General features: G+C 49.1%; 1 protein-coding gene across 1 annotated transcript in view; it reads right to left on the bottom strand.

Annotated features, from left to right (window-relative positions):
• Positions 1 to 15,570, bottom strand: part of LOC106597163 (glutamate receptor-interacting protein 1) — a 428,473-nt gene that overhangs the window by 23,369 nt on the left and 389,534 nt on the right. Inside the window, exons 18-20 of the mRNA XM_045698664.1 lie at positions 13,715 to 13,859; positions 11,714 to 11,853; positions 8,684 to 8,899 (exon numbers count right to left, since the gene is read on the bottom strand). Of these exons, the coding sequence (XP_045554620.1) occupies positions 8,684 to 8,899; positions 11,714 to 11,853; positions 13,715 to 13,859 (501 nt within the window). The remainder of the gene's footprint in view (positions 1 to 8,683; positions 8,900 to 11,713; positions 11,854 to 13,714; positions 13,860 to 15,570) is intronic.

Genomic DNA, 15,570 nt, shown 5'->3' with positions numbered 1-15,570 from the left:
CAGCACCAGATCATCTGTCTACAGCAGACCCTCTTTAGTGGGAGGCAGCAGCACCAGGTCATCTGTCTACAGCAGACCCTCTTTAGTGGGAGACAGCAGCACCAGGTCATCTGTCTACAGCAGACCCTCTTTAGTGGGAGACAGCAGCACCAGGTCATCTGTCTACAGCAGACCCTCTTTAGTGGGAGACAGCAGCACCAGGTCATCTGTGTACAGCAGACCCTCTTTAGTGGGAGACAGCAGCACCAGGTCATCTGTCTACAGCAGACCCTCTTTAGTGGGAGACAGCAGCACCAGGTCATCTGTCTACAGCAGACCCTCTTTAGTGGGAGACAGCAGCACCAGGTCATCTGTGTACAGCAGACCCTCTTTAGTGGGAGACAGCAGCATCAGGTCATCTGTCTACAGCAGACCCTCTTTAGTGGGAGACAGCAGCACCAGGTCATCTGTATACAGCAGACACTTGATATCAGTGTTGTGCAGGGTGAGACCAGGTGCTGCCGATTCTTCTAATGTTTTTGCCAATTCATTAATGTAGATGTTAAATAGTGTTGGACTTATTGGACAGCCCTGTTTCACTCCATGTCCCTGAGAGAAGAAGTCTGTTTGCTTGTTACCAATTTTAACTGCACATTTGTTTTTAGTGTACACTGATTTAATAACATCATATGTTTTCCCTCCAATACCACTTTCTATTAGTTTATTCAAAAAAGACCCTTGTGCCAAATTGAATCAAATGCTTTCTTGAAGTCTACAAATCATGAGTACATTTTGCCTTTGTTTTGGTTTACTTGTTTGTCAATTAGAGTGTGGAGGGTAATGTGGTCTGTTGTATGATCATTTTTTTAAAATCCAATCTGGCTTCTGCTCAGGACGTTGTGTTCGTCAAGGAAGTGATGCAGTCTGCTATTTATGATACTGCAGAGAATTTCCCCCAAGTTGCTGTTAACGCAAATTCCTCTGTAATTATTTGGGTCAAATTCGTCTCCATTTTTATAGATTGGGGTGATCAATCCCTGGTTCCAAATATCGGGGAAAATACCTGCAGTGAGGATAATGTCGAAGAGTTTGAGTATAGCCAATTTGAATTTGTGGTCTGTATATTTGATCATTTCATTTAAAATACCATCAGCACCACAGACCTTTTTGGGTTGGCGTGTGCATAGTTTTTCCAATAATTATTCTTCTGTAATTGGAGTATCCACATAATTCTGATAGTCTTTGACTGCTGATTCAAGGATTTGTAATTTTTCTTGTATATCTTTTTGTTCTGGGCTCTTTGTTATATCGCTGTAGAGGTTTGCAAAGTGATTTCTCCACATATACCCATTTTGGAGAGCCAATTCCTCCTGATGAGGTTTGTTTAATTTATTCCAATTCTCCCAGAAGTGGTTTGATTCTATGGATTCCTCAGTTCCATCCAGCTGATTTCTAATGTGCTGTTCCTTTTTGGTTCTTAGGGTGTGTTTGTATTGCTTCAGTGTTTCCCCATATTGAAGGTGTATATTTTTATTGTCTGGTTCTCTGTGTTTTTGATTAGATATATCCCTCAATGACTTTCTTAGATTTTTGCAATCATTATCAAACCATTTTTCATGATCTGTTATTTCTGTTTTGCTCTTATGCTTCTTTAGATTAGCCAAGGAGACTAATTTGTCAAATATGAAGTTTATGTTCCAAACGGCCAAATTTACACCTTCATTGCTGAAGGAGAATGTTGCTGTTTGCTCTCCCTGAGCAGGACCACATCCCCCTCCAGTCTGGTGAACTCATCCCTCATGGTATCCATGGTGGTGAGGAGGACCACCTCCCCCTCCAGTCTGGTGAACTCATCCCTCATGGTATCCATGGTGGTGAGGAGGACCACCTCCCCCCTCCAGTCTGGTGAACTCATCCCTCATGGTATCCATGGTGGTGAGGAGGACCACCTCCCCCTCCAGTCTGGTGAACTCATCCCTCATGGTATCCATGGTGGTGAGGAGGACCACCTCCCCCTCCAGTCTGGTGAACTCATCCCTCATGGTATCCATGGTGGTGAGGAGGACCACCTCCCCCTCCAGTCTGGTGAACTCATCCCTCATGGTATCCATGGTGGTGAGGAGGACCACCTCCCCCTCCAGTCTGGTGAACTCATCCCTCATGGTATCCATGGTGGTGAGGAGGACCACCTCCCCCTCCAGTCTGGTGAACTCATCCCTCATGGCATCCATGGTGGTGAGGAGGACCACCTCCCCCTCCAGTCTGGTGAACTCATCCCTCATGGTATCCATGGTGGTGAGGAGGACCACCTCCCCCTCCAGTCTGGTGAACTCATCCCTCATGGTATCCATGGTGGTGAGGAGGACCACCTCCCCTCCAGTCTGGTGAACTCATCCCTCATGGTATCCATGGTGGTGAGGAGGACCACATCCCCCTCCAGTCTGGTGAACTCATCCCTCATGGTATCCATGGTGATGAGGAGGACCACCTCCCCTCCAGTCTGGTGAACTCATCCCTCATGGTATCCATGGTGGTGAGGAGGACCGCCTCCCCCTCCAGTCTGGTGAACTCATCCCTCATGGTATCCATGGTGGTGAGGAGGACCACCTCCCCCTCCAGTCTGGTGAACTCATCCCTCATGGTATCCATGGTGGTGAGGAGGACCACCTCCCCCTCCAGTCTGGTGAACTCATCCCTCATGGTATCCATGGTGGTGAGGAGGACCACCTCCCCCCTCCAGTCTGGTGAACTCATCCCTCATGGTATCCATGGTGGTGAGGAGGACCACCTCCCCCTCCAGTCTGGTGAACTCATCCCTCATGGTATCCATGGTGGTGAGGAGGACCACCTCCCCCTCCAGTCTGGTGAACTCATCCCTCATGGTATCCATGGTGGTGAGGAGGACCACCTCCCCCTCCAGTCTGGTGAACTCATCCCTCATGGTATCCATGGTGGTGAGGAGGACCACATCCCCCTCCAGTCTGGTGAACTCATCCCTCATGGTATCCATGGCGGTGAGGAGGACCACCTCCCCCTCCAGTCTGGTGAACTCATCCCTCATGGTATCCATGGTGGTGAGGAGGACCACCTCCCCCTCCAGTCTGGTGAACTCATCCCTCATGGTATCCATGGTGGTGAGGAGGACCACCTCCCCCTCCAGTCTGGTGAACTCATCCCTCATGGTATCCATGGTGGTGAGGAGGACCACCTCCCCCTCCAGTCTGGTGAACTCATCCCTCATGGTATCCATGGTGGTGAGGAGGGCCACCTCCCCCTCCAGTCTGGTGAACTCATCCCTCATGGTATCCATGGTGGTGAGGAGGACCACCTCCCCCTCCAGTCTGGTGAACTCATCCCTCATGGTATCCATGGCGGTGAGGAGGACCACCTCCCCTCCAGTCTGGTGAACTCATCCCTCATGGTATCCATGGTGGTGAGGAGGACCACCTCCCCCCTCCAGTCTGGTGAACTCATCCCTCATGGTATCCATGGTGGTGAGGAGGGCCACCTCCCCCCTCCAGTCTGGTGAACTCATCCCTCATGGTATCCATGGTGGTGAGGAGGACCACCTCCCCCTCCAGTCTGGTGAACTCATCCCTCATGGTATCCATGGCGGTGAGGAGGACCACCTCCCCCTCCAGTCTGGTGAACTCATCCCTCATGGTATCCATGGCGGTGAGGAGGACCACCTCCCCTCCAGTCTGGTGAACTCATCCCTCATGGTATCCATGGCGGTGAGGAGGACCACCTCCCCCTCCAGTCTGGTGAACTCATCCCTCATGGTATCCATGGTGGTGAGGAGGACCACCTCCCCCTCCAGTCTGGTGAACTCATCCCTCATGGTATCCATGGCGGTGAGGAGGACCACCTCCCCCTCCAGTCTGGTGAACTCATCCCTCATGGTATCCATGGCGGTGAGGAGGACCACCTCCCCCTCCAGTCTGGTGAACTCATCCCTCATGGTATCCATGGTGGTGAGGAGGACCACCTCCCCCTCCAGTCTGGTGAACTCATCCCTCATGGTATCCATGGTGGTGAGGAGGACCACCTCCCCCTCCAGTCTGGTGAACTCATCCCTCATGGTATCCATGGTGGTGAGGAGGGCCACCTCCCCCTCCAGTCTGGTGAACTCATCCCTCATGGTATCCATGGTGGTGAGGAGGGCCACCTCCCCCTCCAGTCTGGTGAACTCATCCCTCATGGTATCCATGGTGGTGAGGAGGACCACCTCCCCCTCCAGTCTGGTGAACTCATCCCTCATGGTATCCATGGTGGTGAGGAGGGCCACCTCCCCCCTCCAGTCTGGTGAACTCATCCCTCATGGTATCCATGGTGGTGAGGAGGACCACCTCCCCCTCCAGTCTGGTGAACTCATCCCTCATGGTATCCATGGCAGCTTGTTAGTCTGCTGGCTAGTTCTTTGTTGTGTAGCTAGCTAGCTAGAGTCAAAGCTTCTTAACTTGAGGTGCAAAGTTACTTTTTCTATTCTGAATGAATAGAGTTGTTGTTCATCACTTGTCTGGAATTCTTTTTCGATTAGAGTGTTTATCTCATTCTAAAAACCAAAAAATATGAATATATCAGGAACTCATGTTGCGCATGACTCTCTCTCTCTCTCTCTCAATTTCAATTTCAATTTCAATTCAATTCAATTTTCTTTATTGGCATGACGTAACAATGCACATGTTGCCAAAGCTTATTTTGGATATTTACAATATGAAAATAATGAGAATCAAAATTGTCAACGGGACAACAGTAACAACAATAACCAAGGGTCAGAATAACCACATTCAACAATAACAATAAGCATACAGTAGAGTACATGTGCAGGTTGATTGGTCTGTCAGACACTGTCCCTCATCTTATGGCAGGCAGCAATGTAGTGCGCTGCCAACACACAGCTCTCTGCATCCTCCCCCAACAGGACGGGTAGCCTATCCTCATCAGAGAGGTCTTTGAAACCTTGAATAAGGGTTTCAAATTTGGGGAAATGACACTCTCTAATTGTTTTATATTTTTGACATTTTGTCAGGAAATGCAGCTCCGTCTCAGGTTCTGCTGTTGTGCAGTGGTTGCACAGCCTTTCCTCTACAGGGAGCCAGGTTTTCCTGTGTCTACCCTTCTCAATGGCAAGGCTGTGCTCACTAGAGCCTGTACATTTGTCAAGGTTTTTCTAAGGTTTTGATCAGTAACCATGGTCAAATATTTAGCCACGGTGTACTGTGGATTTAGGGCCAGATAGCACTGCATTTTGCCTTGTGCTTGTGTTTTCCAGTAAACAATGTAGTTTTGTTTTGACTGTGTTGTAATTTGGTTTATTCTGATTGATTGGATGTTCTGGTCCTGAGGCTTCAGTGTGTTAGTAGAACAGGTTTGTGAACTCAGCCCCAGGACCAGCTGGATGAGGGGACTCTTTTCTTTGCTCGGCTCTTGGCATTGCAGGGCTTGGTAATGATATGAGAGGAGGTCACTGTATTTTAGATGCTTCCAAAACTTAATTGCTCTTTTTTGAGTTTTTATTATTAGTGGATCTCTCTCTCTCTCTCTCTCTCTCTCTCTCTCTCTCTCTCTCTCTCTCTCTCTCTCTCTCTCTCTCTCTCTCTCTCTCTCTCTCTCTCTCTCTCTCTCTCTCTCTCTCTCTCTCTCTCTCTTTCTCTCTCTCTCTCTCTGGTCTGATATTGAGATAAACAAAGGCATCTGACTGTTTGGCTGCTGCGGCTCTATTCTGCTGCTGTGTTTCATCAATAATGTAGAGCTGGTGGAGTTTCTATTCCCTGTGTGTGATCTAGCTCTACCTGTGTAAACATCTATGATTTATGCTAGAGCTGAGTCCACATGGTGCTACAAGGGGGCTACAAGGGGGCCACAAGGGAGCCACAAGGGAGCCGCAAGGGAGCCGCAAGGGAGCCACAAGGGAGCCACAAGGGAGCCACAAGGGATATACAAGGGAGCTACAAGGGAGCCACAAGGGAGCCACACACACACAGACACACACAGACACATACACACCGAGGCAGCAACAACTCTAGACCTGCCAATGCCTTTCTTCTGGTTCTATAGGCCTTGGCACAGCAAAGCTCATTCCTCCTATGGGACATTAGATGGATGATCATTCCTCCTATGGGACATTAGATGGATGACATGATGATCATTCCTCCTATGGGACATTAGATGGATGATCATTCCTCCTATGGGACATTAGATGGATGATCATTCCTCCTACGGGACATTAGATGGATGATCATTCCTCCTATGGGACATTAGATGGATGATCATTCCTCCTATGGGACATTAGATGGATGATCATTCCTCCTACGGGACATCAGATGGATGACATGATGATCATTCCTCCTATGGGACATTAGATGGATGATCATTCCTCCTATGGGACATTAGATGGATGATCATTCCTCCTATGGGACATTAGATGGATGATCATTCCTCCTATGGGTCATTAGATGGATGATCATTCCTCCTATGGGACATTAGATGGATGATCATTCCTCCTATGGGACATTAGATGGATGCTCATTCCTCCTCTGGGTCATTAGATGGATGATCATTCCTCCTATGGGACATTAGATGGATGATCATTCCTCCTCTGGGTCATTAGATGGATGATCATTCCTCCTATGGGACATTAGATGGATGATCATTCCTCCTATGGGACATTAGATGGATTATCATTCCTCCTATGGGACATTAGATGGATGACATCATTCCTCCTATGGGACATTAGATGGATTATCATTCCTCCTATGGGTCATTAGATGGATGATCATTCCTCCTATGGGACATTAGATGGATTATCATTCCTCCTATGGGACATTAGATGGATGATCATTCCTCCTATGGGACATTAGATGGATTATCATTCCTCCTATGGGTCATTAGATGGATGATCATTCCTCCTATGGGACATTAGATGGATTATCATTCCTCCTATGGGTCATTAGATGGATGATCATTCCTCCTATGGGACATTAGATGGATGATCATTCCTCCTATGGGACATTAGATGGATGACATGATAGCCATATGTGAAATACAAGTACAGCATACGGATGTATATATTGATTAACAATAAACAGATTCCTCGTCCTTCTGCCTTTCGATATAATGGATGGGATATAAAATAATACAATCACAATAGCTAGCGTATGGATTTTCTCCTCATAGTACATCTCCTAATAGGACCAGTATGGTTCTCCTCATAGTAAATATCCTAATAGGACCAGCATGGTTCTCCTCATAGTAAATCTCCTAATAGGACCAGCATGGTTCTCCTCATAGTACATCTCCTAATAGCACTGTTCTCCTCATAGTAAATCTCTGAATAGGACCAGTATGGTTCCTCTCATAGTAAATCTCCTAATAGGACCAGCATGGTTCTCCTCATAGTAAATCTCCTAATAGGACCAGTATGGTTCTCCTCATAGTAATAGGACCAGCATGGTTCCCCTCATAGTAAACCTCATCCAGTTGTTCCTTAGTAAAAGGACCAGCATGGTTCTCCTCTTCTCCGAATAGGACCAGTATGGTTCTCCTCATAGTAAATATCCTAATAGGACCAGCATGGTTCTCCTCATAGTAAATCTCCTAATAGGACCAGCATGGTTCTCCTCATAGTAAATCTCCTAATAGGACCAGTATGGTTCTCCTCATAGTAATAGGACCAGCATGGTTCTCCTCATAGTAAAAGGACCAGTATGGTTCTCCTCATAGTAAATCTCCTAATAGGACCAGCATGGTTCTCCTCATAGTAAAAGGACCAGTATGGTTCTCCTCATAGTAAATCTCCTAATAGGACCAGCATGGTTCTCCTCATAGTAAAAGGACCAGCATGGTTCCTCATTCATTCTAGCACATGTTGGATAATGTTTTGAATGCATCCCAAATGGCACCCTATTCCCTATATATTGCACTACATTCGACCAGAGCCGTATGTGTGTATGTTTTCGCTCATAGTGTGTATGTGTGTGTGTGTGTGTGTGTTTTCGCTCATAGTGTGTATGTGTGTGTGTTTTCGCTCGTAGTGTGTGTGTGTGTGTGTGTGTGTGTGTGTGTGTGTGTGTGTGTATGTGTGTGTGTGTGTGTGTGTGTGTTTCTCTCCCTACTCAGGGTGATTATAGTTAACTAAGAGGCCTTACTGTGTTAGGAGGAGACTAATTGTAAATCCAGCACATCATTGCTGTGGGGACCATTCTACCATTATAATGGTTATGGGCATCCCTAGATCCATTAGCCAATTATTTCCTCTTCCAGCCAATCCGCACGTTGCCTCGCCCACAGCTGTATAATGCATAATGAATGCTCTGATATCAATTGCCCTCTAGGAATCAGGAAGGATGTACTGGCAACGTGAGATGTATTCTCTAAAGTCTGTTGTTTTGGACAACTGCTGTGGATGTTGCTATGGTGATGGACAGTAATGGTTTGTTTTATTAGTGTTGTGTTTTTGGACACTGGTGTAGTAAAAAGATGTGAGCCTCCCATTCTGTCTGTCCCTCAATGTCTGTAACTGTCAGGGACACACATGCCACATATGTGCACGCACGCACGCACGCACGCACGCACGCACACACACACACACACACACACACACACACACACACACACACACACACACACACACACACACACACACACACACACACACACACACACACACACACACACACACACTCTCTCTCTTTCCTCTCACCCTGGGTGTTGAAGGTGGTGTCTATGGCCGAGCCGTCCCAGGACTCCACGGCTGAGTCCACAGAGGGGATGGTGGTGGAGTAGAGGTCAGAGAGCTTCCCAAGTTTCTGGCTCTCTGCCTGGCCTCCCAGCCCGCCTAACCCTGCCTCGTCCTCCACATCACTCAGCATCACATCACTGAGATGACCAGACACCGACGGCTGCTTGGGACTGGCCACTAGAGGAGGGAGGGAGAGAGAGGGGGAGAGAGAATATGAGAAAATGTGAAGGGAGAAAGTGTGAAACGAAGGGAAATGGTGAGGCGAGGGTCAGAGAGAGAGAGAGGCTCAGAGAAAGAGAGAGAGAGTCAGAGAGAGGGTCAGAGAGAGAGAGAGAGAGAGAGAGAGAGAGAGAGGGTCAGAGAGAGAGAGAGAGAGAGAGAGAGAGACAGAGGCTCAGAGAAAGAGAGAGAGAGTCAGAGAGAAAGAGGGTCAGAGAGAGAGAGAGAGAGAGAGAGAGAGAGAGAGACAGAGAGAAAGAGGGTCAGAGAGAGAGAGAGAGAGAGAGAGAGAGAGAGAGAGAGGCTCAGAGAAAGAGAGAGAGTCAGAGAGAAAGAGGGTCAGAGAGAGAGAACGAGAGAGCGAGAGAGCGAGAGAGAGAGAGAATGGGAGGTGTAGTGTGAGGAGAAGAGCGAGAGAGAGAGAGAGAGAGAGAGAGAGAGAGAGCGAGAGAGAGAGAGAGAGAATGGGAGGTGTAGTGTGAGAAGAGCGAGAGAGAGAGAGAGAGCGAGAGAGAGAGAGAGAGAGAGAGAGAGAGAGAGAGAGAGACAAGCAGAGGAAGAAATGCTAATACAATCTGTTATTTTTCCCTCACAGCCGTTTCCAGACAACTTCTAAATCAATCTCACTGTAGTTCAGCAGAAATAAGCGCAGCTCAAGATAAGAACAAATTGTCTTCTGTAGTGGGACCATATCTGCTGTAAATTGTCTGCATTGAATCCATTTGGCAGCCTATACCAACACAACAAGTGATCTGGGAATAGTCTGACTGTGTTGAAATACTATTTCATCCACTGTGATGAGGTGTGTTGATATGGGTGATGTGTGTGTGCGTGTGGTACACAGTGTGTGTACATGGTAGAGTACAGCACAGCATAGATAACTAACATGTTGTGTGTAGATTGCATTGACAGGCCTATTAGGTTATAGTACGTTGTTATGTAGATGACCTAGAATGTACAACATGTTACCTGAACCTTGACCTCAATGAGTGCTCTGTTTGTACTATGTCATGTGTGACGGTCTTTAACACCAGTGAGTGCTCTGTTTGTACTATGTCATGTGTGATGGTATTTAACACCAGTGAGTGCTCTGTTTGTACTATGTAATGTGTACTGTGTGATGGTATTTAACACCAGTGAGTGCTCTGTTTGTACTATGTCATGTGTGATGGTCTTTAACACCAGTGAGTGCTCTGTTTGTACTATGTAATGTGTACTGTGTGATGGTATTTAACCCCAGTGAGTGCTCTGTTTGTACTATGTCATGTGTGATGGTCTTTAACACCAGTGAGTGCTCTGTTTGTACTATGTCATGTGTACTGTGTGATGGTATTTAACCCCAGTGAGTGCTCTGTTTGTACTATGTCATGTGTGATGGTCTTTAACACCAGTGAGTGCTCTGTTTGTACTATGTCATGTGTACTGTGTGATGGTATTTAACACCAGTGAGTGCTCTGTTTGTACTATGTAATGTGTACTGTGTGATGGTATTTAACACCAGTGAGTGCTCTGTTTGTACTATGTCATGTGTGATGGTATTTAACACCAGTGAGTGCTCTGTTTGTACTATGTAATGTGTGATGGTCTTTAACACCAGTGAGTGCTCTGTTTGTACTATGTACTGTGTGATGGTATTTAACACCAGTGAGTGCTCTGTTTGTACTATGTATACTGTGTGATGGTATTTAACACCAGTGAGTGCTCTGTTTGTACTATGTACTGTGTGATGGTCTTTGACCTCAGTGAGTGCTCTGTTTGTACTATGTCATGTGTGATGGTATTTAACACCAGTGAGTGCTCTGTTTGTACTATGTCATGTGTGATGGTATTTAACACCAGTGAGTGCTCTGTTTGTACTATGTCATGTGTGATGGTATTTAACACCAGTGAGTGCTCTGTTTGTGCTACATAATAGAGAGCAATAGTAACAGCATCTTTTTGTAGGTACTAACATGGCTCGTTGGATAAAGCCTATTGGGAAATGAATGTTTTTTAATGTTTTTTCGGGGGATAAACGTTGAAAATAAGGTCTGAGGGCAACACGGGTTTAGGAGATGTGGTATGTTTTGTTGTATGCGATAATCTTCATCAGCTAACGTCACTGTTTGGGAAGTTTTGAAGCATTTATGTAATCAGAACAAGCACATAAAGACTTCATCATTCATAAAGGTCATGTTACCTGACTGATATTATCTCACAGAACTCAACATGAAGACTTCATCATTCATAAAGGTCATGTTACCTGGCTGATATTATCTCACAGAACTCAACATGAAGACTTCATCATTCATAAAGGTCATGTTACCTGACTGATATTATCTCACAGAACTCAACATGAAGACTTCATCATTCATAAAGGTCATGTTACCTGGCTGATATTATCTCACAGAACTCAACCTATCACATCTCCTGAGTCTGTGATGACCTCAGACCTCATTTTCAGCGTTTATCCCAAACCCCCCACAGGAACGGCTGAACCAAACAGAGGAACGGCTGAACCAAACAGAGGAACGGCTGAACCAAACAGAGGAACGGCTGAACCAAACAGAGGAACGGCTGAACCAAACAGAGGAACGGCTGAACCAAACAGAGGAACGGCTGAACCAAACAGAGGAACGGCTGAACCAAACAGAGGTAGAAAATAATGACTCATTTCTGTTTTTTACGACTACAAGCTGGCGAGTTATATGTGTACGGTCCTTGGCCTCTGTATGTGTGTGTGTGTGTGTGTGTGTGTGTGTGTGTGTGTGTGTGTGTGTGTCCTCTACTCACGTTCTCCCTGTTTCTTGATCTTCAGTGTGACAGACTCTCCAGCCATCTGCAACAGGTGAATGGCTTCACTCAGTGGTTTACCCTTCAGACTGTTACAGTTGATGGCTAGGATCCTGTCCCCGATGTGGATCGCTCCCGTCCTATACACAGAGAAACACCAGGGCTGTGTTCATTAGGGAGAAAACGCTATGAACCGGGGATGTACTACCAATAGGAAGTTGCACATTGTCTGGCTACAGTGTGTTCTGCTGAACATGACCCAGGAGAAGAGGCCTTAGGTCTGTGTGCAAAGAGAGTGTCAAAGAAATCTGTCAGATTAACACCCCCAGAAACCTCAACTCTTCATCCTACTGAGCCAAACACATTTTCTGTCCTCAGACCAGCTGGTCTGGCGTCTGCCCTGAGCTATCCAAGCCTCCCCAGGGTGTCAGTCAGTTCTACCCAGCGAGAGAGAGAGATCCCCTGTCTCTGCCAGCTACCCACACCCCATTCCCCTGTCCCCTGTCCCCTGTCTCTGCCAGCTACCCACACCCCATTCCCCTGTCCCCTGTCCCCTGTCTCTGCCAGCTACCCACACCCCATTCCCCTGTCCCCTGTCCCCTGTCTCTGCCAGCTACCCACACCCCATTCCCCTGTCCCCTGTCCCCTGTCTCTGCCAGCTACCCACACCCCATTCCCATGTCCCCTGTCCCCTGTCTCTGCCAGCTACCCACACCCCATTCCCCTGTCCCCTGTCCCCTGTCTCTGCCAGCTACCCACACCCCATTCCCCTGTCCCCTGTCTCTGCCAGCTACCCACATCCCATTCCCCTGTCCCCTGTCTCTGCTAGCTACCCACACCCCATTCCCCTGTTCCCTGTCCCCTGCCTCTGCCAGCTACCCACACCCCATTCCCCTGTCCCCTGTCCCCTGTCTCTACCAGCTACCCACACCCCATTCCCCTGTCCCCTGTCTCTGCCAGCTACCCACACCCCATTCCCCTGTCCCCTGTCTCTGCCAGCTACCCACACCCCATTCCCCTGTCCCCTGTCCCCTGTCTCTACCAGCTACCCACACCCAATTCCCCTGTCCCCTGTCCCCTGTCTCTGCCAGCTACCCACACCCCATTCCCCTGTCCCCTGTCCCCTGTCTCTGCCAGCTACCCACACCCCATTCCCCTGTCCCCTGTCCCCTGTCTCTACCAGCTACCCACACCCCATTCCCCTGTCCCCTGTCCCCTGTCTCTACCAGCTACCCACACCCCATTCCCCTGTCCCCTGTCTCTGCCAGCTACCCACACCCCATTCCCCTGTCCCCTGTCTCTGCCAGCTACCCACACCCCATTCCCCTGTCCCCTGTCTCTGCCAGCTACCCACATCCCATTCCCCTGTCCCCTGTCCCCTGTCTCTGCCAGCTACCCACACCCCATTCCCCTGTCCCCTGTCCCCTGTCTCTGCCAGCTACCCACACCCCATTCCCCTGTTCCCTGTCCCCTGTCTCTACCAGCTACCCACACCCCATTCCCCTGTCCCCTGTCCCCTGTCTCTACCAGCTACCCACACCCCATTCCCCTGTCCCCTGTCCCCTGTCTCTGCCAGCTACCCACACCCCATTCCCCTGTCCCCTGTCTCTGCCAGCTACCCACACCCCATTCCCCTGTCCCCTGTCCCCTGTCTCTGCCAGCTACCCACACCCCATTCCCCTGTTCCCTGTCCCCTGTCTCTACCAGCTACCCACACCCCATTCCCCTGTCCCCTGTCCCCTGTCTCTACCAGCTACCCACACCCCATTCCCCTGTCCCCTGTCTCTGCCAGCTACCCACACCCCATTCCCCTGTCCCCTGTCCCCTGTCTCTGCCAGCTACCCACACCCCATTCCCCTGTCCCCTGTCCCCTGTCTCTACCAGCTACCCACACCCCATTCCCCTGTCCCCTGTCCCCTGTCTCTGCCAGCTACCCACACCCCATTCCCCTGTCCCCTGTCTCTGCCAGCTACCCACACCCCATTCCCCTAGCTCTCTCACCTCTCGGCCAGTCCTCCCTTGGTGAGGCTGGAGATGACGATGGGGTCAAAGGGCTCCTCTGTGCCTGAGATGGTGATCCCCAGCGGGCCTCCATATCTCTTCAGCTCCACCGTGTAGATGATGGATCCAGACAGCTCCTGTTCGTCTGGAACACAGGACAACAGCACAGTGTATACATCCGTCCCTTGGCTTTACAACTCTGTCCCCATGCTGGGACAAGCACAGCCCTGGTCAGGGTTAGGACCAGGGTTAGGACCAGGGTTAGGGCCAGGGTTAGGACCAGGGTTAGGACCAGGGTTAGGGCCAGGGTTAGGACCAGGGTTAGGGCCAGGGTTAAGGTCAGGGTTAGGATCAGGATTAGGGCCAGGGTTAGGACCAGGGTTAGGGCCAGGGTTAGGACCAGGGTTAGGGCCAGGGTTAGGACCAGGGTTAGGACCAGGGTTAGGACCAGGGTTAGGGCCAGGGTTAGGACCAGTGTTAGGGCCAGGGTTAGGACCAGGGTTAGGGTCAGGGTTAGGACCAAGGTTAGGGCCAGGGTTAGGGCCAGGGTTAGGACCAGGGTTAGGGCCAGGGCTAGGACCAGGGTTAGGACCAGGGTTAGGACCAGTGTTAGGGCCAGGGTTAGGACCAGGGTTAGGGCCAGGGTTAGGACCAGGGTTAGGACCAGGGTTAGGGCCAGGGTTAGGACCAGGGTTAGGGCCAGGGTTAGGACCAGGGTTAGGGCCAGGGTTAGGGCCAGGGTTAGGACCAGGGTTAGGGCCAGGGTTAGGGCCAGGGTTAGGGCCAGGGTTAGGCCAGGTTAGGGCCAGGGTTAGGGTCAGGGTTAGGGCCAGGGTTAGGGTCAGGTTTAGGGCCAGGGTTAGGGCCAGGGTTAGGGTCAGGGTTAGGGCCAGGGTTAGGGCCAGGGTTAGGGTTAGGGTTAGGACCAGGGTTAGGGCCAGGGCCAGGGTTAGGACCAGGGTTAGGGCCAGGGTTAGGACCAGGGTTAGGACCAGGGTTAGGGTCAGGGTTAGGACCAGGGTTAGGGCCAAGGTTAGGGCCAAGGTTAGGGTCAGGGTTAGGGCCAGGGTTAAGGTCAGGGTTAGGACCAGGGTTAGGAGCATTAAAATGCAAATCAATTTATAACATTTTTGACATGCGTTTTTCTGGAGTGAGAAACTCATTCAACCTCATAGTCATTGTATCATTTCATATACAAAGTGCTGGAGTACAGAGCCAGAACAACAACTAAGGTCCTCTTGGAGCTCACTGTACGACAGCGTGGAGCTAGATAAGTCATTCAGACAAATAATAACATTAACTGTTACTTCCTGATAGTGTATAGCAAGATATAGCCCACGGTTCAATGTATGGAGAGACAGAGAGGGAGGGATGGAGGGAGAGAGAGGGAGGACCTAGAGAGAGGAAGGACCTAGAGAGAGGACCTAGAGAGAGAGAGAGGACCTAGAGAGAGAGGGAGTGGAGAATTATCTCTCCGTGTTAAGAGGGCATACCACTTTAGACAGAGTGCAGCCCACCTGTGAGTTCCTCTCCATCAGACGATGGAAAAGAGAAACCCTGCTCATTATAAACTACTGAGAGCTGGAGACTCTTTGAAGAAGAAGAACCGGCTGAGCATCTGAATAAAGTAGAACAAATCTACCATCCCTACTTGGTTTAACTACTTCATGTTTTTCAATGCTACTTAGAGAGTTGAATATTGGTTAATATAACACATGAAGATGTTTTTTCCTCTGCTGAAAGCTGACTAGGCCTGTTTCCTCAAAGCATCTCAGAGTACAAGTGCTGAACTAGGATCTGGTCCTCCCTCATATTCATTATGATTTATTATGATTTAATTTGTATTTTTATTTAAC

Source organism: Salmo salar, chromosome ssa17 (genome assembly GCF_905237065.1).
Source record: "Salmo salar chromosome ssa17, Ssal_v3.1, whole genome shotgun sequence".
Classification (NCBI taxonomy): Eukaryota; Metazoa; Chordata; class Actinopteri; order Salmoniformes; family Salmonidae; genus Salmo; species Salmo salar.
Note: the sequence above shows the minus strand (reverse complement) of the source record. Positions and strands in the feature narration are given on the sequence as shown.